At 46.0% G+C, this 22,331-nt stretch overlaps 1 protein-coding gene across 1 annotated transcript in view; it reads left to right on the top strand.

Annotated features, from left to right (window-relative positions):
- DCDC2C (doublecortin domain containing 2C) overlaps window positions 1-22,331 on the top strand; it is a 141,973-nt gene that overhangs the window by 38,200 nt on the left and 81,442 nt on the right. Inside the window, 2 exon segments of the mRNA XM_089327089.1 lie at window positions 7,470-7,607; window positions 10,708-10,750. Coding sequence (XP_089183215.1) covers window positions 7,470-7,607; window positions 10,708-10,750 — 181 coding nt within the window.

Here is a 22,331-nt window from a genome sequence, read left to right as displayed (position 1 = left end):
AGTGGGGAAACAGGCTGAACTATCCGCTGGGTCCTGAGTGGGCTGTGAGTCTAGGATTCAGGGTGCCCAGCTAGACCTGCACGCAGCTGAAATTCAGGTGTATCAGCTAGCTGCTGTGTGCTCCTAGAAGTCTTTATGTTTCAAAGTGTTTTTAAGGCAGACTCTGTATTTTTTGAAAGCAGTGCAATTCTCTATTGTTAAGCAAAGTATTTAGAGGAATGTAGAAATATTTATGTGTCGCTCCCCCTCTTCGTGGAGGAGCAACACAGGACCCTGCGCTGTTCTTTCGTCTGCTCGGCCCTCCCCGGGTTTGCTGCTGGTTCTTCCCGGGTTGGCTACTATCCCTTCCACCTCCGTGGAAGGGCAGTTCCCCCTGGCCGCATTCCCCACTTCCGCAGGGGAGCGGCACACCGCCGGCCGGCTCTCTGGGGGGCTGCACGGGTGTTCCTTCAGCTAGATGTTCCCCATAGATGTTCCCTGGTGCATGCCGTCTCTCTCCTCCTTTATAGTCCTCCTCCGCCAATCCCAACTCGGCTGAGTACGCTGCTCTCCAATCAGGAGCAAGTCCTACAGTTAATTGGTTGAACTGGAGGCAGCTGTGCGGAAGCTGTTTACTTCTCTCCCAGCGCCATATTGTGGGAGAGCAGATGCATAGAATAAGTCCTAATTCGAGTAACTTAGTCCAGTCCGGATTGCTCCCCACAGATCCCCCTTTCTTTTTATTTTTTAGCGTTGATACGCGCCTGTCTTCGGTGTCCCGCAGCACACGCTCTGCTGTACTTGCTAGAGTTGCCACAGGCTCTTACAAGTCCTATCAATCAGGAAAACCGAATCCGGGTCCTCTCTTCGCCATTGTGAGGAGGTTTTTAGGCGCTGATGCATGCCTGTGTTCGGTGCCCTGCAGCGCATGCTCTGCTCTGCCCGCAGGGGCTTACAAAACCTATCAGGCAAACCGAATCCAAGCCTTCTCATTGCCTTATTGTGGGGGAGACTTATTAGTGTTGGTTCGTGCCTATCTTCGGTGACCTGCAGCTCATACTCTGGTCGAGCTTTGCTGGCGCTTACCGCCTTAAATCAGGCAGACCGAATCCAAGCCTTCTAATTGGCATGTTGAGGGGAGGCCTTATTTTTCTCTATTTCTCTATCTCCGGGCATTCCTACCTCTCCCATTTCACTTCTATCTTCCAGCATTCCCATTTCTCTTTTACTTCACTTCCAAACTTCTGTTTCTCTTATCCCCGCAGCTTCCCGCTCTCATTCCATTTCTAAACTTCTGTTTTCTCTTATCCCCGCGGCTTCCCGGCGCCTCGCCCTGCCGGCAGCTTCACGGCTCCGCGCAGCTTCCCGGCGCCTCGCCCCGCCAGCGGGCTCCGCCCCGAGGCTGCTTCTCCGCGCCTCGCCGGCTCTGAGCCGCTTCAGCCCGCGCCTCATCTGCGCGGCTTCCCGGCTTTGCGCGGTCCGCGGTCTCCACGCTTAACCCTTTCGCGTCTGAACCACGGCCTACACCAGCCCCGTTCCCTATCTACTCACGCCCCGTGCTCTCTCTGCACGCGGCGGCTTCCGCGAGTAACACAGCGTAGCTTGCGTCTCCACCACTAGGATTCAATCTAAGTTCCCCGGGCTAGTCTGGCGAATTCAACCCAGCGTACGTCTCCGCCTCACGATTTGGCTTCCCGTCCTTTGCTCCCCGGGCTAATCAGACGGATCCCAATCTGGCTTGCGTCTCAGCTTCTAGTTTCAACTTTTCGCCCCCTATTCCCGGGCTAACTTGAGAACCCCAAAGTGGCTTTCGTTTCCGCCTCGGCCTGCCCCCCGCGGCTTCAATTTCCCTAACATTTTTCTCTACCCGGTATGTTTCCCCAAGTTTTCTTCCAACAATATTCCTCCCTCATTTCTCCTGGCCTCTCCCCACAGTCCGCGTCCGAGTCTGTTTGTTCTAGCTTTCCCTTTCGCTTTCGACCTTAGAGATTTCTCCCAGCTTCCCCCCGTAGTCCGTATCCGAGTCTATGCCTAGGCTTTCAATAGCTTCTTCCGGCTCCTTTTTCGTCCGGCTTTTCCCTAGGCTGTTTGCTAGTTTCTCTCTCCGATATTTTCCCTAGTTCTTCCCGTTTCTTCCCTCCTAAGTTTGCTATCCGTCCTAGGTTTCCTATCCAAGCTAGGTTTCCTATCCGAGTCACGGCACCATTATGTCGCTCCCCCTCTTCGTGGAGGAGCAACACAGGACCCTGCGCTGTTCTTTCGTCTGCTCGGCCCTCCCCGGGTTTGCTGCTGGTTCTTCCCGGGTTGGCTACTATCCCTTCCACCTCCGTGGAAGGGCAGTTCCCCCTGGCCGCATTCCCCACTTCCGCAGGGGAGCGGCACACCGCCGGCCGGCTCTCTGGGGGGCTGCACGGGTGTTCCTTCAGCTAGATGTTCCCCATAGATGTTCCCTGGTGCATGCCGTCTCTCTCCTCCTTTATAGTCCTCCTCCGCCAATCCCAACTCGGCTGAGTACGCTGCTCTCCAATCAGGAGCAAGTCCTACAGTTAATTGGTTGAACTGGAGGCAGCTGTGCGGAAGCTGTTTACTTCTCTCCCAGCGCCATATTGTGGGAGAGCAGATGCATAGAATAAGTCCTAATTCGAGTAACTTAGTCCAGTCCGGATTGCTCCCCACATTTATGTTCAGTTATATATCTCGATCCATAAAGTTCATAGGAAGTCACTTAATGATTGACATTTGTAGAATGCTTTCCAGTTTAAGAACCAATCTCATGAATGGTTGTTTCATTTGGTCCTCTCATTTTCTGAGATAGGCAATAATACAAAGATCTCACGTTAGTGTTTTACAGTGCAAGGCACTTTGTGTGTATTCATAATCTCATTTGATGTTCAAGTTCTCATTCATTTCCATGAAATTCCCACTTCAGTAAACCTGCAGCTCTCTGGAGGTGACACGGAAGCTCACAGATTCACATTTGCTAGGGTGTAACCCGACACGACCTGCAGGCTCTTATGTTTATACTGATGCACATGTCACGTGAACATCATGTATGGGCTCACATTTCATATGCACTAACATGTAATCTGAACATGATGTTGAGACTCACATGTCCATGTCCACACAAGTGTCATGTAGGTATGACCTATAGACTTGCCCATTTATGTTAATTCTGGGGTCATGCAAACTTGATATTTTATTTATACTAACATGTAATCTGAACATGCTATGCAGACTCACGTGTCCAAGTCACGTGAACATGGACCACAGGCTCACATTTAAAGTGTTCCAGCGTGTGATCTGCCCACGATGCACAGGCTGACATGCTTGTGTTCATGTATATGTAGCTCTCCTTGTCTGGAGCCCCCTCCTTGCCTTGTACAACCAGTGAGGTTCCTTTGACCCTTCACTGCCCTGGTCACTTCAGGAGTGGACTTTGTTCCTCTCCTGGAGGACCGTGAGGCCAGGGTGTGTTGGGGATGCATCTAAGGGGAGCATGCTCCTGTTGCCTGTGGAGCAGCTGGGGGTTTGGCCCGTTGTGTTTGAACCCCAGGTGGCACCTCCTGTACCCTACATTGGGGTATCTGAAGCCCCATCTTTTGCTTGTTTTGTCTCATCTCTGAGTGAAACGAACACTTAACTTCCTGACAATGAACAAACAGCCATAAAACCCGGTAACCCGGTCCTCATGAGCCTTCTCCGGCTTGAAGGGAAACCGAGGCTTTGGGTTCTGCTGGGACACTCCTGTGGGTGTTCTCCCATTACAGCACTGCTGGCGCCTCATCTCTTCCACCCATCTCTTCCTCACCAAGCCATCTGTGCTGCTTATCCCCAGGAGGGAAGGAAGCCGACTTGCGTCTGACATTGCTGCATCACCAGGGCTTGCTGACCTCCCCCAAAGCCTGTCTGCCTGTTCTTTGGCCTCCCTCCCTCCCCAGCAGCCCCTAGCAGCTGGTATGTTGGAGAACTTGCGTTCTGGGTGCTTACGGATATGTGTTCACCAACCTCAATTTTTTTTAAGATGACATCAGTTGTGCCAACGTGTTTGCCGGCCTTGGCCTCACACGACCCTTGCAGCACCTGCTGGGTTTGCCTTTCCTTGTGGGGGATGAATACATATATTTATCGTATCCTTCTCATTTAAAGGACAGTTTTACCAGCTCCGAAGTTCTGTTCTGTGGGATTTTGAAAATATCACCCGTTGTTTTCTGCCTTTAATGCTGTTGTTGAGACGTCTGAGGTCAGACTGTCTCTGCGTCTGGGGTCTGCTGTCTCCGTGGAGCATCTGGCATGCTCTTGCTGTGTCCTTGGATGTCACCCGTGTGTCAGAGAGGAGCTTCCTGTAGCCTCTCTTTGCCATCTGTGGACTCCTAATCTGAGGCCCTCCTTTAATTTTGTGAATTTTGTCTTTATTTTTTATACATATTTCCTTCTTTCCCTTTTATGTGAACTTATTTTGTGGATTCTTCTTCTCTGGATGTTGGCCCTCCTTAACTTCTTATTTCTTAGCTTGTTTCTGTCTATTTGCCTTCTTCCTTCTCTCCCTGTCTTTCTTCCTCCCTTGTGTTTTCTTTCTCCCTCCCTCCCTTCCCCCACCCATGCATGTGTGTGTGTGTGTGTGTGTGTGTGTGTTCGTTCTGTTGCCATGGTGACAAACCGGTCCTCAGCAGCCAGATTACCCTTGCTGAACACTCTCATCCACTCTGTGTGGAAATCTTCAGTCATTCGGGATAAACCGACAATGAAGTTCTCTCCTGGCAGCCTGAGGTTCTTCATAAACTGCCTCGACTTGCTTGTTCACCTGCTCTGTCTGCATTTTGCCCTCAGTGACATCAGCCCCCACGCTCTGGCTCTCTGCCCAGGCCCCTCCTCGTCCCTGATGACTGTGTCCCCTTTCACGTGGTGCAGTCTCACCCGCCCTGCCATCCCCACTGCAGATTCTGCTGTCTGCCAGTCCTGCAGCTGAGTTTCATCTTTCTCTGCTGGGGACTCCAGCACTTTGTTGGTTTTTTTTTTTTTTTTTGGATTTTTTTTTTTATTTTTATTTATTTATTTATTTATTTTTTTTTTATTTTTGACAGGCAGAGTGGACAGTGAGAGAGAGAGACAGAGAGAGAAAGGTCTTCCTTTGCCGTTGGTTCACCCTCCAATGGCCGCCGCTGCAGCCGGCGCACCGCGCTGATCCGATGGCAGGAGCCAGGATCCAGGTGCTTTTCCTGGTTTCCCATGGGGTGCAGGGCCCAAGCACCTGGGCCATCCTCCACTGCACTCCCTGGCCATAGCAGAGAGCTGGCCTGGAAGAGGGGCAACCGGGACAGAATCCGGTGCCCCGACCGGGACTAGAACCCGGTGTGCCGGCGCCGCAAGGTGGAGGATTAGCCTATTGAGCCACGGCGCCGGCCTTTTTTTGGATCTTTAAGCTTATGGGGTTTTGTGCATTTCTTGGCCATTCTATCCACATTTTTGTTTAATGCAATGCCTGCCTCACTATCCAATGCATATGGGTCAGCACTGAATTGAATACTTTCTTGAGAAATAACGAAGTGAATGAATACTTGTCCAACATAATACTAAATAAGAAGCGGGATGACGTGAGGCTTTTGATGCGTATACAAAGTTGTGTATTTGCTTGTATTTCAAGTGTTGTGATAACAGTACAAGCCAATTTATATTAATTTTAGCTGCTACTAAAATTAATTGAGGACTTATCAAGAGCTTAACATGTTCCTGAGAGACTATAAGTACATTTACATAATTAAAATACACTTTAATTTAAAAATTTAAGGATAGCAAGTCTGGATAGCAAGTCTGGAAGAGCAGACCCCAGTAGGGTTCATTGGCTCCTTTGGGTTTTGCTTGTTTGTGAATTTGTTTTTCCAACAGTGCACTCACCTGTCATGCCATATGCAGGATGCCAACAACCCATACTCGTCATGTTAGTAAGGACACCAATAGTCCATATGCTTGTCATGTTACATTCAGAAAACCAGCAGTGCACATGCTCATCATGTCATACACATGTCAGTTCAACAGTGCACATGCTCATCATGTCATACACATGTCAGTTCAACAGTGCACATGCTCATTGTGTCACACACAGAACACCAACACTCCTCATGCTCATCATGTCACACACATGTCAGTTCAACACTCGTCATGCTCATCATGTCACACACATGTCAGTTCAACACTCCTCATGCTCATCATGTCACACACATGTCAGTTCAACACTCGTCATGCTCATCATGTCATACACATGTCAGTTCAACACTCCTCATGCTCATCATGTCACACACATGTCAGTTCAACACTCGTCATGCTCATCATGTCATACACATGTCAGTTCTTCAACACTCCTAATGCTCATCATGTCACACACAGTCAGTTCAACACTCGTCATGCTCATCATGTCATACACATGTCAGTTCAACACTCCTCATGCTCATCATGTCACACACATGTCAGTTCAACACTCCTAATGCTCATCATGTCATACACATGTCAGTTCAACACTCGTCATGCTCATCATGTCACACACATGTCAGTTCAACACTCGTCATGCTCATCATGTCATACACATGTCAGTTCTTCAACACTCATCATGCTCATCATGTCACACACATGTCAGTTCAACACTCGTCATGCTCATCATGTCACACACATGTCAGTTCAACACTCCTAATGCTCATCATGTCACACACATGTCAGTTCAACACTCCTAATGCTCATCATGTCATACACATGTCAGTTCAACACTCGTCATGCTCATCATGTCACACACATGTCAGTTCAACACTCGTCATGCTCATCATGTCACACACATGTCAGTTCAACACTCCTAATGCTCATCATGTCACACACATGTCAGTTCAACACTCCTAATGCTCATCATGTCATACACATGTCAGTTCAACACTCGTCATGCTCATCATGTCACACACAGTCAGTTCAACACTCCTCATGCTCATCATGTCATACACATGTCAGTTCAACACTCCTCATGCTCATCATGTCATACACATGTCAGTTCTTCAACACACATCATGCTCATCATGTCACACACATGTCAGTTCAACACTCGTCATGCTCATCATGTCATACACATGTCAGTTCTTCAACACTCCTCATGCTCATCTTGTCACACACATGTCAGTTCAACACTCGTTATGCTCATCATGTCACACACATGTCAGTTCAACAGTGCACATGCTCATTGTGTCACACACAGAAGGGTAACATTCCACATACTCATTGTTTCACAGTACACCAAGAGTCCATGTGCTCATGATGTCACTAATGGAGCATCAACTGTCCCCTTCCCCACCTTGTTATGTAGACAGCGAAAGTCCCCATGCTCATCGTGTCACAGCACCAACAGTCCATGTGCTCATCACGTCACACACACAGCACCAATAGCTCATTGTGCACAGAACTCCTGCAGGCCTATCTTCCTGCTCTCAAGTCTCTATCCCATTCTCGTTTCTTTGCAGATTATTCACGATGAATGGGCATCTTTTGGACAACTCTAAGGATTTGCAAGACAACCATTTCTATGTTGCTGCAGGACTGGAGAGCTTCAAGCATTTTGCTTACTGGAAGTCCCCAAAAGTTCCCAGTGAAGTCCAACAGTAAGTGTGTTTTGTGCCTGTCCCTCCCGAGCTTTGTCACATTTACCTCCCTCTCTTCTGAATGTGTCCAGTTCTGTTTTGGTTATTTTTCGGCAGTGAGGCTTGATATTCTCTTTTTTTACATGATGCAATTCTGGACTTTGAAATTAGGCTTGCAGGTTTCCTCTTTTTGGATAAGCCACAGTGATGTGAGACCCTCGGCTGAGTCCATGGTCTTTTCTCTGGGATGCCAGTAGCCTCAGCTGGCATGGGTGGAAATGGGCAGGAGAGTCTGGGACCTAGGATGTGGTTATGCCAGGCTCTGCCGCAGCCAGCAGAACATCTTATTTCCTTAACTTGATGGGCGCTTCTGTATCTGAAATGCAGAGCTTGTGCAGGGCTTCAGTCTTTTTTCATGAAAATATTGAGATTTTTTGCAGTAGACCACTGACATGAGTGTCTTTATGGACACAAAGGGAAATCCCAAAGTAACACGATGACATTTTTTGGGAGCCCCCATTCCATTACCTGGGAGAACCAGGGACTTCTTGCTGTTCTCTGCCCAGTTTCAGTCTGGTTTTGCTTCTAGAATGACCCCAAATTCACCTGTGATTACTCTTGAGAAAGGTGCTCTTCCACAGACCACGTCTGAAGATGCTTCCCATATGGCTCAGGCCCAGCATTCAAGCGCAGCTCCCCTGATGCTCACAGAGGCACGGGTGGACCATGCCACGGCACCGTGGCCTGCAGCTTTACCTCCTTGACAGCGCAGGAGGAGCTGCTCTGAGTTATGTGCCAGGGCCGAGGCGCATCTGATAATTCCTTAAAGAAATCTCGCCCTGCCCACCCACACTGCCCCATCTTCCTGGGTTGTATTTGTTTGCAAAATCTCAGTAGTCCCTACTCTGAGTATCAGTGGGACTGTAAATCATTCAAAACAACCTCCTCACTTTGCTGTGCCAGACACAGAAAGCCATGGCTCCTGAGTTGCTGAGTCACCAATGCTGAAGGGCCAGACTCGGCCACAGCTTAGGAAGTTGGTGAGGACAACGCGGGTGACTGGACATGAAAGACAGAACCGATTACTGCTCCAGCATTTACTGGCTGTGTACTCAGAACCTATTTTTCCTCTTTGGTGAAAGTCAAAATTGTAATATTAACATAATGAACAAGGAAGCATTTTTTACAAGTTACAAAGTTTCTGTAATGTGCACCATTGTGATGCTACTCATTGGCTTAAAATCCCAGACTGAGGTTCAAAGGCACAAACTGATCCAAATCCTCAATTTTTCTGCTGCAAACGAGAGCCCAGCTTTAGGGCAGAGGCCACATTTACTGCCTGACAGGCAAGGGGCTCTGGGGATAGACTGGCCACGCTGCAGCTGTCCCCTCTGTGCCCTTGGCTGTGGGCAAGACCTTGGCCGCAGGGCTGTGCTCTCCCAGCCACTCCATTGCTCACCTCCCCCGAGAAGCAGGTTCAGCTCCCAACAAACACTTGGGCCCAGGCTCACCAGATGCTGCCCACTCTACCTCCCTTCGGGGGACAGATGTGCCCTAGTGTCCCTGTAGTTAGATTTCACTGGTTAGTCTTCAACATGGACATCAAGCACCTGTCCCCACACCGATGGGCGTCCTCCGTTCCCCAGCTAGTCGGGTTGAGTGGTTCAAAAGCTCAGGGGAGAGGGAGCGGGAAAGGGGAGGGTGCAGGTGGGAAGGAAGTTATGGCGGGGGGAAGCCATTGTAATCCATAAGCTGTACTTTGGAAATTTATATTCATTAAATAAAAGTTAAAAAAAAGAAACATTAAAAAAAAATAAAAGCTCGCCTGTGGCGTTGTTCATATTTGAGTGCTTGGCGCTGGTTGATGAGCCCCAGGTATGCCCAGTGTAGGAAACCGCAAGAGGGCTTAGCAGGGACTTCCTCGTAGCTGTCTCTGTCCAATCTCAATGGCCGCGAGAAAGGAAGAGCTGTCATTCTCCATGTCATGGCAGAACAGGACAGGTGGTTTAAGTGTGCTACGTGTTTCCAGGGAGTCCCATGCAGCTGGCCAGTCTGCACCCCAAGACCCTTCTGTTTTATTGCATGAGCACCTTCTGCATTTGGTAAGTGTGGCCCCCACTGTGGGCACACTTTGGTGGCGGCCTCTCCTGGGTACTGACAGGTTTCTCCTGGCCCTGTCTACTGAGGACCACCCCACAGAGGTTTGCTGTTGTGGCAGCTGGTGAGGCTGGGGTCCTGCAGCCTGTTTCTTTGCTTTGTTGACTTGGTTCAGTGCTGGTGTCCTTGGGAGTGCAGTGAGGATAAGTGCCGTAGGGGCTGCACAGTTCAGCCCGGTGCCTCTCTGCTCGATTTTCCCTGCTGCCCACGACGTGTTCCTCCCTCAAGGTGTTTTGTGTTTTTTTCATCATCCTTGGACCCTGACCTGAGTGTGTTAGTAGCTTAAATATCTCTCTTCCCCACCAATGAGGCAAAGGCCGAGGCTAAGGCCAAGCGGGCCCCAGGCAGTCCCTAGGAGACAGGAGTGAGCGACAGCCACTGGAGAGAGCCTCAGTGAGAGGCATTAGAAATGGATGCAGGTGTTGGCCAGGGTGACAAGAGCTCTGGTGTGGTGGATTCTCAGGCTACCCCGGGCGGCTGGAGGACGTGGAGTGAATCCCTGCTGTCTCTTAGTCTAGGTTTCCTCATCAGAACAGCAAGAAGAACACTGCTGAGAGCTGTGTAGGACACTGTGTTGTGAAGGCCATTTAAAAACTGCTGAAAACTTAGGAATGCTTAGGGTCCTCTGCCTCCCACGACATGAAAACCTGGGGGTGGGAGTTGCCTATAAATGTGGCACCATTGGCCAGCGAGCCTCTGGTCAACGAGAATGCTCCTGACTTCCCAAGATCCCAAGGAAGGAACCTGGGGACTCCCCTGAGACCCCCTGCTCCTGGGGTGTGGAGTCTCTGTGGCCAGGAGTTCCGTCCCCTGTGGACAGCAGCCCCCCATCCCCCCCAGCAGGTGCCTTCTGCAGCCCCCCCCCCCCAGCAGGTCCCTTCCACAGCAAAGGTGGCAGCAGAATTTGCATAATTATGGGTCTGGGCTGCGCTCAGTCACAAGCTGGCTGTCTTTTGTTTTGCAGAAGCTACACGGACACTGAAAAACACCCACAGAGAAAGAAAAAGGTGAGTCTGTTTAAAACGAGACGATTGTGGTGTCCCCTGGCAGTAACAGGGACCCTTCACATGCCGGGGTCCCTGGGCTGTCAGATGAGTTTCCTGGCGCGGCGTGAGTGGCGGGCTGCAGAGAGGACTCAGATGTACTCCCGTGGCTGACTGCAGAGGAGGGCCGGTTCCTGTTTGGAGCTCACATTCTGGAACAAGGAGGCACACGGGGCTGTTAGTGACACAGCACAGCAGATGTGAAGTGGCATGCACACACTAGATGTTATGGGAGAGGTAGGAGAGAAACTGAGTCAAGTTTGGCATGAGTGGGGGTGGGCTCTGGGGGTGGAGAGGGAGGAGGGCGGTCCAGGCAGATGGGAGAGGGGAGAGCAGCTTGCTATGTGTGTCCATGTGTGGTTGATATCTGGCACAAGGTAACAGGACTATGGTGGGAATGTAAATTGGTGCAGCGAAATCTGAAAATAGACCTACTGTGTGACTTAGCCATGTCACTCCTGGGAATTTACCCAAAGGAAATGAAATCAGCTATCAAAGAGTTAGCCATACCCCCATGTTTATTGCAGCTCAATTCACAACAGCTAAGATACGGAACCACCCCAGATGTCCATCAACTGATGAATGGATAAAGAAAATGTAGTAAATGTATACAATAGAATAGTACTCAGCCATAAAAAAGAATGAAATCCTTTCTTTTTCAACAAAACAGTTACAGGTAGACATCATTATGCTTGGTGAAATAAGTCAGTTCCCAAAAGACAAATATTGTATATTTTCTCTGATATGTGGTAGTTAATATAAAATACAAAAAAAAATGAAACTGGCTCCTTAAGATTTGATTGTTGCTTTTGCTCTTGTCTACTCCTGTGGAACAATGATCTTTCTACTTTTTACTTGTTGAACATTATATTTAGTGGTGCATTAAGCCTGTGATTATAAAGTAAATTAGATTATAATATTGCAAAAATTAAACAGAAAAGAAGGAAGGAGGGAGAACTGAGTGGGGGAGGGAGGGAGGAAGTAGCATTATCTCCTTAGGATTGTATCTAGGAAATACACGAAATCTGTTTTTTTTGTATTAACAAAAATGATAAAAGTGATTTAAAAAAGAGGTAGCAGGACTAGAAAGGGCCTCACCAGTCCTTCTGGCAGGTGCATGCGATCATCAGAGACCCCCAACCAGATTGTAAAATCTGCACGACTGTGGTTCTACCAGCATCATTGCTATCAAATGCCTAATCTTTGCCAGCGCCTATCTTTCAAGTTCTCCGGCTCGAGTACCCTCCTTGCTGTGACTTAGTGGCCTTCAGAGGCCCCAGTGCGTTTGTGCTTTTCAAATACCTGGGTACTACCAGCCCGCGGTTTGCGTTTCTTCTGCTGCAGCGCTGCTTCCATAATCACCCTTTCAGTCACGCTCTTGCAGCAGCCTTTGGAACCACTTGATGTCGTAGCTAGGCTTGGTGAGCCTGACTCAGGTCTCACTGTGCTTGCCGGCAGGAGCGCACTGTGGCCAGTGACAATGACATGATGGACCTACCCTGTCACACTGAATCATGACCACAATCCTACCCAGCCTTTGTTTGCTGAAGAAACCTTACCACTAAAAACGCCTTTCTGAATACATTTTGCCAAATTCTATTAGATACTTTTGTATATTCATACGTGAGGGTAATCTGTGAGAGTGGTGTCATGTTATCTTTATCTGGGTTTTATTGTGAAAGTTTTTTTCCTGAATTGGCTTGGTATTTTCTCAGCTTCCTGAGTTGAATGAGCAGCTTATTTTGGATTTTCTTTCTGTAAGGAATGCATTTCAGTCTTCAGTGTGCAGTGAATAAATGAATGAAAGGTGGTCACTGAGAACACAGGAGGGACAAGAAATGCTGCTGCCCTAGAGTGTGCCCAGGGTGGACAACACACGAAGTTTCTAGAAGTGAGTCCTGTGTGGGTGATGCTGTGAGAGGGAGCGGTCAATCCCATGGAGACGGAAGAAAGCTCAGATCATAAAGTGTAGTTCTGAGAAGAGGCAGACATGAGCCTGTGTGAGTGCATGCATGTGTGAGTGTATGTTTCAGGTATGTTTTGTTTCCTGATCTTGGTCTCAGAGTTTTTCCTGTTGTCTTCACCAGTGCTTTCACTTATGCTATGAGCAGCGTTGCGCTGGGCACTGGATTTTGAAATATGACTTTTTTTTTAGTGTGACAATACAATCTTGAAAATCCCATGCTATTTTAGTTCTGGAAACTTCTGAGCACACAGATAACTGAATAGGCCTGCTGGACCTATCATCTGGTTTTATTACCACGTTCTTTGAATGTGTTCTTCTTCTGATGATTTGACTGTGGTTCCTTATAGGTAAGGATATAATTTCATTTTTGTATTATTAAATGTTTATTCTATTTGGTTTAAGCATGTTTGTTTAAATGTTATCATTTGTTGTACTTTTCTGGATATAATTGCTGTAAAGTTAATGGATTTTGATATTGTTTGACATTTAGGAATCTTTAAGCACATGATCACAAAAGATAGCATAAACTTCAGTGCAAAAATACTTTATTCTTCTAAAAATTAATGTGTCATTGGAAAATTTTCATGACATAAATACAGCAAGCACATGATAGCAGGACAGCAAACATATTTTGTGGTGGAATGTGGGAAATTGTGGAAGAAAACAGAAGGCACTGGTTTGACAAAGATTGACATGAAATCTTTGTACTCATTGTAAAAATACTTGTTGAAGGTTCTTCGTGTAATTTGTTGTCCCCTGTGTAGAGGCCCACGTTATGCCGTGATATGAGAGCTTGGTTTCAAATGTTTTTGCCTCAGTTGAGGAGTGAGTATGTTTCTGAGAATGAAGACAATCCCACATTCAGGATTTCTTGGGAGCTAGAATTTAGGCTGGGTTACCGCAGCACTGTTTTAAGGAATATACTTGTTTACTGTCTTTTTTTAGATTTTATATTTCTAGCTTTAAACTTTTCTGATCTATTTTCTATGTGAATCACATCAACTTCTTTTTGGAAAAGGGGATGAGAAATCAAAAAGGCAAACACCTCTCTCTCTCTCTCTTTTTTTTTTTTCCCGACAGGCAGAGTTAGACAGTGAAAGAGAGAGACAGAGAGAAAGGCCTTGCTTTTCCGTTGGTTCACCCCACAATGGCCGCCACGGCCAGCGCGCTGCGGCCGGCGCACCGTGCTGATCCAAAGCCAGGAGCCTGGTGCTTCTCCTGGTCTCCCATGGGGTGCAGGGCCCAAGCACTTGGGCCATCCTCCACTGCACTCCTGGGCCACAGCAGAGAGCTGGACTGGAAGAGGAGCAACCGGGACAGAATCCGGCACCCCAACCGGGACTAGAACCCAGGGTGCCGGTGCCGCAGGCAGAGGATTAGCCTAGTGAGCCATGGTGTCAGCCGGCAAACACCTCTTAATATGAGCATCGTCCCACTGTGGGGCATGGTGGGCCTTAGCATCTCCATACCATGGGATGTGGGGGTCCTGCCAGGCCCATGGTTGTGCATTTGAAGGACCTCAGGTAGTCACAGCATCAGCTCTTTGTAAGATCAGTGCCGGATTATTTTTCAACATTGAAAGCTGAAAATCATACACCTAGAGTACAAAGCAGAGAATCTTTCTTGACTCTTTCATGAATATGTCAGAGCTTTTGACCTGTGGACTATCAGACTTGAACGGGGGCACTCATTGATTCCTGTCTGCAGTGCGGTAGCTGCTCTGCTAGTGCTGGAGACAGAAAGATGAATCGAATACAAATGTCTGCTATGGGAGAAGGCAGGTGTGTCAATAGGTCCTCACCCAGCCCTTCCATCTCAATCAATCAAGTTCCATTCACCGCTTGTGCCTTGGCCTAGAAGTCACCCCGATCCCAGCATCAGCCCCTCCTCTCCTGTGCAGTTCCAGCAGATCATCCATTTTCCTTCTGTTAAGCTGCTTAGCTTCCCGACCTGCCAGTGACACTGCCCAACAGAGGCAGGAAAAAGCACACTACATCTGTGGTGGGAAAGCATCTAGAGGTGGGCAGGTGTGCTAGGAGAGGTTGATGAAGCAGGCAGCAATGAGGTCATGAGGCTGCTGGACACGCCAGGGAGGTGTTTATGTTTGTAGGAGTCCAGATGTCAGCAAGAGAGGAAGATGGACAATGCCTACAAGATGATTGTTATTCCTGATGCAGTCCATCATAGGGGCTGAAAATGGAGTCAGACAGACAGGGCCAGAGCAATCCTGAGCAGCTGTAGTGTTCCCAGGAAAGTGAGGGGTGGGCCAGAGCAGTGGGCTTGGGAGGTGCTGAGTATTGTCAATTTTGCGATGAGCATTTCCGCATCTTGACATCTCTGAAATGTTGCACCTTGCGTTGATGGCATCTTGGGGCCACTGTTGTCTGTTGTGTGCAGTTATCATTTGCTGTTGGGGTCAGCATGGCCATGGCTGCCTGTTTTCACCGTCTCCTCCACTGAGCACTGAGCACCATTGGTTCTGTATATTCATCATACATGTTGGATTTGATGTGTAAAATTCCTCAAAGTGATTTTGCTGTGATTCAGAGTTGAGGTGGAAAGTTATTCACAGAGAAGGCATACAAGAAGAGCATCAGACATGAAGTTGATGGCAGTGGAGTATTTTCTTCAATTCCGTGTATTTCTGCTGAGTGACAACAGCTCCTTTGTGACACTATCACAGGGCAGCAGGCATGCATTGTCTAGGCGTTGCCTTAAATATTCTCTGCTGTGTAACGAGACATCCCCAGGCCTAGGGGTTTAAAACAACAAGGACTGGCCATGCGTTCAACTTGGTGGGTTGGCCGGGTTTCACCCATTACTCACAAGGCTGTGTTCAGCTGTCTAAGGTGACCTGGGGTACTAGCACTTCCACAGCTGCTGCTGGCTGTTGGGTCCTTCAGTGGGAAGTTCCAAGAAGTGGAGAAGTAGATTTTCCCTCAATATAGGAGCACGCAGAGTGCTTTTGGTTTTCATTCTTTGTGCATCCCGAGAGGCAGGGATGTGAGGCCAGCAAGCATCACCACACTTGTGTATTCTGTTCCTCCCACACTTCAGCAACAACACACTCACACCAACAAGTGCAGGCTGGAGGTGAGCAGCCTGGAAGGTGATTCCACAGTCCAGAGATTACAGTGGAGTGTCCTTCCCACACTGCATGGAAGGGCACAGGTCTCTTTGATTCCAAGTCAGAAAATGGGTCGTGGTTGGACTGTGAATGTGAAATCTGGGAGAAATTCAGGCAACTTATCTCCATTGTATTCTCCTTTTCTTTTATGTTTAAGTGTGATATGCGGTTAAAATCTTTGTACGGGTCAAAAAGGGCTTTTCAGACAGTAGAAAGTAGGACTTTTAGCTAACAAGAAAGTGCTGTGACATGTTTTATGTGGCAGAGATATTTCTCAGCGGTGCATGGAGTGTCATGTGGTTCATTGTGTTTCAATTCCGGGAGATGGGAAGGAAGATCATGGGCATAAATGGGTGTGGGAGAGGTCAAGGGTGACTCCAGGATGCCACCAGACAGTGGGTGAAAGGTGGAGTCAGGGGCCAAGTTCAGGGCTACAGAGGAGAAAGAGGACTTCGATGTATGTGCATGTGTATGAGACATTGGCGGGTGCATGTATGTGAAATGATGTGTGCATGTGTATAAGAAGTTGTGTTGCTCTAGAGTAGCACATTCATCAAATGAATGTGAAGCGGACATGTGAGAGATGACATTCATGCACAGAAATGCTTTTGACATCAAATATCATTCTCATAATCTACAGTAGAGGACAAACCTGTTTCTGATTTGCCTGAGATCATCTTTGTGAGTTCTTTAATGAATACAAAGAGGAATCTCCTCTGGATGGAACTTACCTATGTGAAGTGGGTAAAATCATTTTTAAAGATTTATATATTTATTTGAAAGGCAGAGTGATAGAATGAGAGGGAGAGGGAGGAGAGAAAGAGTGAGCGAGAGAGAGGGAGAAAAAGAGAGAGAGTGAGAGAGAGAGAGGGAGAAAGAGAGAGAGTTATGTCTTCCATCTGTTTATTCCCTAAGTGCCCACAACAGCTGGGCAAAGTTCATGCCAAAGGTAGGAACCAGAACTCCATTCAGGTCTCCTATGTGAGTGACAGGAACCCAAATCCTTGGGTTATCCTCCACTGCCTCCCATGTACATTAACAGAAAGCTGGATCAGAAGTGTGAAGTAGCTGGGACTTGAACCAAGCACTCTGATACAGGATGTGGTGTCCAAGTGGCAATTTAACCCACCATGCCACAGTGCCAGCCGAGTGGGTAAAATCCTGTTTACATATTATAACATTTCTTTCTCTTAGTAAACTAACAGTTACCACTGAGGCAAAGCTATAGTGTGTAAAAACAAGCATTCACATCTGTGTGTTTCTGGAGAGAATCCTGCCTATACTTAGCAGCCTCATGACTTCCTGAAGCTCCCCTCTCCAAGTCTCAGTTCAAGGGTGAATCACTTACCACTCACCTCTGGTTTCCTTTTTCTGGGTCTCTGTCATCAGACTCACTGCCAAGGGCATTATTTAAACTGTTACAGAGACCCTGTCCAGTGTGTTTACAACGTAGAAGCAAAACAGTTTGTCTCCTGCTTCTGGCTTTTTATTGAATAGAATGAAGATTTTATCTTAGCTTAGCAGAAGTACCCTAAATTGCACTTTTTTTGAAAATGAAATTAAAAAGTAAGTTTATTTTGTTGCAAAAAATTGAAATTTATGCATATTTTTTCTTTTACCCCCCAGAAGCATTTTATTTAATGAATACAAACTTCATAAATTTCATATTTACAACTTTAGGAACATGATGATTCTTCCTACTGTAACCACCCTCCCACCTACTCTCCCACACCTCTTCCTCCTCTCTCTTTTATTCCCATTCTTATTTTCTTACTAAGATCTATTTTCAATTAATTTTATATACATATGATTAACTCTATGTTAAGTAAAGAGATCAATAAATAGTATAAAAAAAAAACCTTCCTCAATAGTCGAGACAAGGGCTGTTCAAAGCTTCTGAAAGTGTCAATTTCACTTCTATAGATTTCCTCTTAGGTGCTCTATTCGTTATCACAGGTCAGGGAGAACCTATGGTATTTGTCCTTTTGGGACTGGCTTATTTCACTAGGTATGATGTTTTCCAGTTTCATCCATTTTGTTGTAAATGACCAGATTTTTTTAACTGCTGTGTAGTAATCCATGGTGTACATACCCCATAATTTCTTTATCCAGTCTTCAGTTGATGGGCATTTGGGTTAATTCCATATCTTAGCTATTGTGAATTGTGCTGCAATAACCATGAAGGTGCAGATAACTCTTTCATATGCTGCTTTAATTTCCCTTGGGTAAATTCTCAGGAATGGGATGGCTGGGTCATATGGTAGGTCTATATTCAGATTTCTAAGGTATCTCCATATTGTCTTCCATAGTGGCTGTACCAGTTTACACTTTCACCAAGAGTAGATTAGGTTCCTTTTCCCCCACATCCTTGTCAGCATTTGTTGTTTGTTGATTTCTGTATGAGAAAGTCATTCTAATGGGGTTGAGGTGAAACCTCATTGTGTTTTTGATTTGCATTTTCCTGATGGCTAGTGAGCATGAGCATTTTTTTTTATGTGTCTGTTGGCCATTTGGATTTGTTCTTTTGAAAAATGCCTGTTTAAATCCTTTGCCCATTTCTTAACTGGGTTGTTTGTTTTGTTGTTTTTGAGTTTCTTGATCTCTTTATATGTTCTGGTTGGTAATCCCTTATCAGTTGCATAGTTTGCAAATAATTTCTTCCCATTCTGTCATTTGCCTCTTCACTTTGCTGAGTGTTTCTTTTGCAGTACAGAAACTTCTTGATTTGATGTAGTCTGTTTGTTAATTTTGGCTTTGATCTCCTGTGCCTCTGGGGTCTTTTCCAAGAAGTCTTTGCCTATGCAAATGTCTTGTAGGATTTCCCCAATATTCTCAAATAAATTGATGGTATTGGGACATAGATTTAGGTCTTTAATCCATTTTAGGCAGATTTTTGTATAAGGTGTAAGGTAGGGGTCTTGCTTCATACTTCTGCATGTGGAAATCCAGTTTTCCCAGCGCCATTTTGGTAGCTTTGGGATCACAAGGAGAGAAGGCCCCCACTTCTGGGAATGGAGACTCCCTACCCACACTTCCGGGAATGAAAAGTCCTTGTCAAGGTCCCTCTGGGTGCCTAAAGGTCAACCAATGAGGATAAGACCCGCCTCAACCTTTAACACCCACGCCCTGTATCTATAAAATGAGCCCGCCCAAGCTCTGATGCGTGACTTCCCTGGCCCCCACTCTGTTGGGACCGGGAACCTTGCCCAGGAGTGGAATTCCAATAAAAGCTTGTAAATTAATTGATTTATCTGGCTGGGAAGATTTGTTATGTGCTGGACACCTTGCACATTTGTTGAAGAGACTGTCCTTGCTCCAGGGATGGATTTTAGCTCCTTCGTCAAATATAAGTTGGTTGTAGGTGCTTGGATTGATTTCTGGCATTTCTATTCTGTTCCATTGGTCTATCCATCTGTTTTTGTACCAGTACCAGGCCATTTTGATTATAAACTGCCCTGTAGTGTGTCTTGAAATCTGGTATTGTGATGCCTTCAGCTTGGTTTTTGTTGTATAAGATTGCTTAAACTATTTGGGGTCCACTGTGTTTCCATATGAATTTCAACATCGTTTTTTCTATATCTGAGAAGAATGTAATGTCCTTGGTATTTTGTTTGGTATCACATTGAATTCATAAGTTGCTTTTGGTAGTATGGACATTTTGATGATATTGATTCTTCCAATCCATGAAAATGGGAGATTTTTCCATATTTTTGGTATCTTCTTCTATTTCTTTCTTTGTAATTATCATCATAGAGATCTTTGACATCCTTGGTTAAATTTATTTCCAAGTATTTGATTTTTTTTGTAGCTATTGTGAATGAGATTGATCTTAGTTCTTTCTCAGCCACGACATTGTCTATCTATACAAAGGCTGTTGATTTTTGTGTGTTGATTTTCTATCCTGCCACTATACCAAACTGTTCTATGAGTTCCACTAGTCTCTTATTGGAGTCTTTGGATCCCCTGTATATGGAATCATGTTATCTGCAAATAGGAATAGCTTGATTTCCTCCTTCCCTATTTGTATTCCTTTGATTTCTTTTTCTTGCCAAATGTCTCTGGCTAAAATTTCCAGAACTATATTGAATAGTGATGGTGAGAGTGGGCATCTTTGTCTGGTTCTGGATCTCAGTGAGGATGCTTCCAACTTTTCTCCTTTCATTAAGATGCTGGCCGTGGGTTTGTCATAAACTGCCTCAATTGTGTTGAGAAATGTTCCTTTTATACTCAATTTTCTTATAGTTATCATCATGAAAGAGTATTGTATTTTATCAAATGCTTTATCTGCATCTATTGAGATAATCATATAATTTTTCTTTTTCAGTTTGTTAATGTGATATATCACATTGATTGATTTGTGAATTTTGAACCATCCCTGCATACCAGGGATAAATCCCACTTGGTCCTGGTAAATGATCTTTCTGATGTGTTTTTGGATTCAATTGACTAGAATTTTGTTTAGGATTTTTGCATCTGTATTCATCACAAAATTGGTCTGTAATTCTCTTTCTCTGTTGTATCTTTTTCATGTCTAGGAATTATAGTGATGCTGGCTTCATAGGAAGAATTTGGGGAGGTTTCCCTCCCTTTCAGTTGTTTTGAATAGCTTGAGAAGAGTTGGAGTTAGTTCTTCTTTAAATGTTTGGTAGAATTCAGCAGTGAAGCCATCCAATCCTGGGCTTTTCTTCGTTGGGTGGGTGTTTAGTACTGATTCAATTTCTGTCTTGGTTATTGATCTGATTAGGTTTTCTATGTCTTCATGGCTCAATTTAAGTAGGTTTCATGTGTCCAGGAATCTATCCATGTCTTCTAGTTTTCCCAGTTTTTTGGAATATAGCTCTTTGGAGTAATTTCTGATGACCCTTTTTATTTTGTGGTGTCTGTTGTTACATTTCCTTTTTCATCTCTAATTTTATTAATTTGGGCCTTCTCCTTCCTTTTTTTTGGTTAGTTGGGCCAATAATGTGTCAATTTTGTTCATTTTTTCCAAAAAACAGCTCTTCATTTTGTTGATCTTTTATTTTTTTTTTTGGTTTCAGTTTTGTTGATTTCTTCTTTAATCTTAATTATTTATTTTCTCCTCCTAGTTTTGGGTTTGGTTTGCTGTTATTTTCCTAGGTCCTTGAGATGGATTGATAGCTCATTCATTTGATGCCTTTCCAATTTCTTGATGTAGGCACCGATTGCCTACCCCTTGTCACTGCTTTTTCTGTATTCCATAATTTTTTAAAACAATTTTTTCATTTATTTGAAAGCCAGAGTTACAAAGAGGCAGAGAGGGAGAGAAAGAGAGAGAAAGGGAGAGAAAAGGAGAGAAAGGGAGAGAAAGGGAGAGAGAGGGAGAGGGAGAGGGAGAGAAAGGGAGAGGGAGAGAAAGGGAGATGGCGAGGGAGAGGGAGAGGGAGAGGGAGATCCATCTGCTGGATCACCCCCTGCCCCCAAGAAGGCCACAATGGCTTGAACTGTGTCTATCTGAAGCCAGGAGCCAGGAGCCTCTTTCAGATCTCCCACATGGATATGGGAGCCCAAGGACTTACATCCTCTGCTGCTTTTCCAGGCCACAGCAGGGAGCTGGATCAGACATGTAACAGCTAGGACTCAAACCAGTGCCCATATGGGATGCCTGTATTGCAGGCGGTGGCTTCATGCACGACACCACAGCTCTAGCCCCTCCCATAAGTTTTGATATCTTGCATTGTTGTCTTCATTTGTTTCCAGAAATTTTTTGATTTCTCTTTTGATTTCTTCAATGATCCACTGTTAATTCAGGAGCATGTTGCTCATTCCATGCGTTTGTATATGTTCTAGAGATTTTTGAGTTGTTTATTTACAGCTTCATTAAATTGTGGTCAGAGAACATGCAAGGTATGATTTTGATTTTTTGGAATTTGCTGAGACTTGCTTTATGGTCTAGCATGTGGTCAATCCTCAAAAAAGTTCCATGCACTGATGAGAAGAATGTGTATTCTGTGACTGTATGTTGGAACGTTCTATAGACATCTGTTAGGTCCATTTGTTCTATAATTTCGATTAATTCTGTTGTTTCCTTGCTGATTTTCTTTCTGGTTGATCTGTCCGTTGTTGAAATTGAAGTATTTTTTTTTTGACAGGCAGAGTGGACAGTGAGAGAGAGAGAGAGAGAGAGAGAGAAAGGTCTTCCTTTGTCGTTGGTTCACCCTCCAATGACTGCTACGGCTGGCGCGCTGTGGCTGGCGCACCACGCTGATCCGAAGGCAGGAGCCAGGTGCTTCTCCTGGTCTCCCATGGGGTGCAGGGCTCAAGCACTTGGGCCATCCTCCACTGCACTCCTGGGCCATAGCAGAGAACTGGCCTGGAAGGGGGGCAACCGGGACAGAATCTGGCGCCCCAACCGGGACTAGAACCTGGTGTACTGGTGCTGCCAGGTGGAGGATTAGCCTAGTGAGCCATGGCGCCGGCCTGAAATTGAAGTA

Source organism: Oryctolagus cuniculus, chromosome 2 (genome assembly GCF_051225735.1).
Source record: "Oryctolagus cuniculus isolate XC-2025 breed Fujian yellow rabbit chromosome 2, ASM5122573v1, whole genome shotgun sequence".
NCBI lineage: Eukaryota > Metazoa > Chordata > Mammalia > Lagomorpha > Leporidae > Oryctolagus > Oryctolagus cuniculus.
Note: the sequence above shows the minus strand (reverse complement) of the source record. Positions and strands in the feature narration are given on the sequence as shown.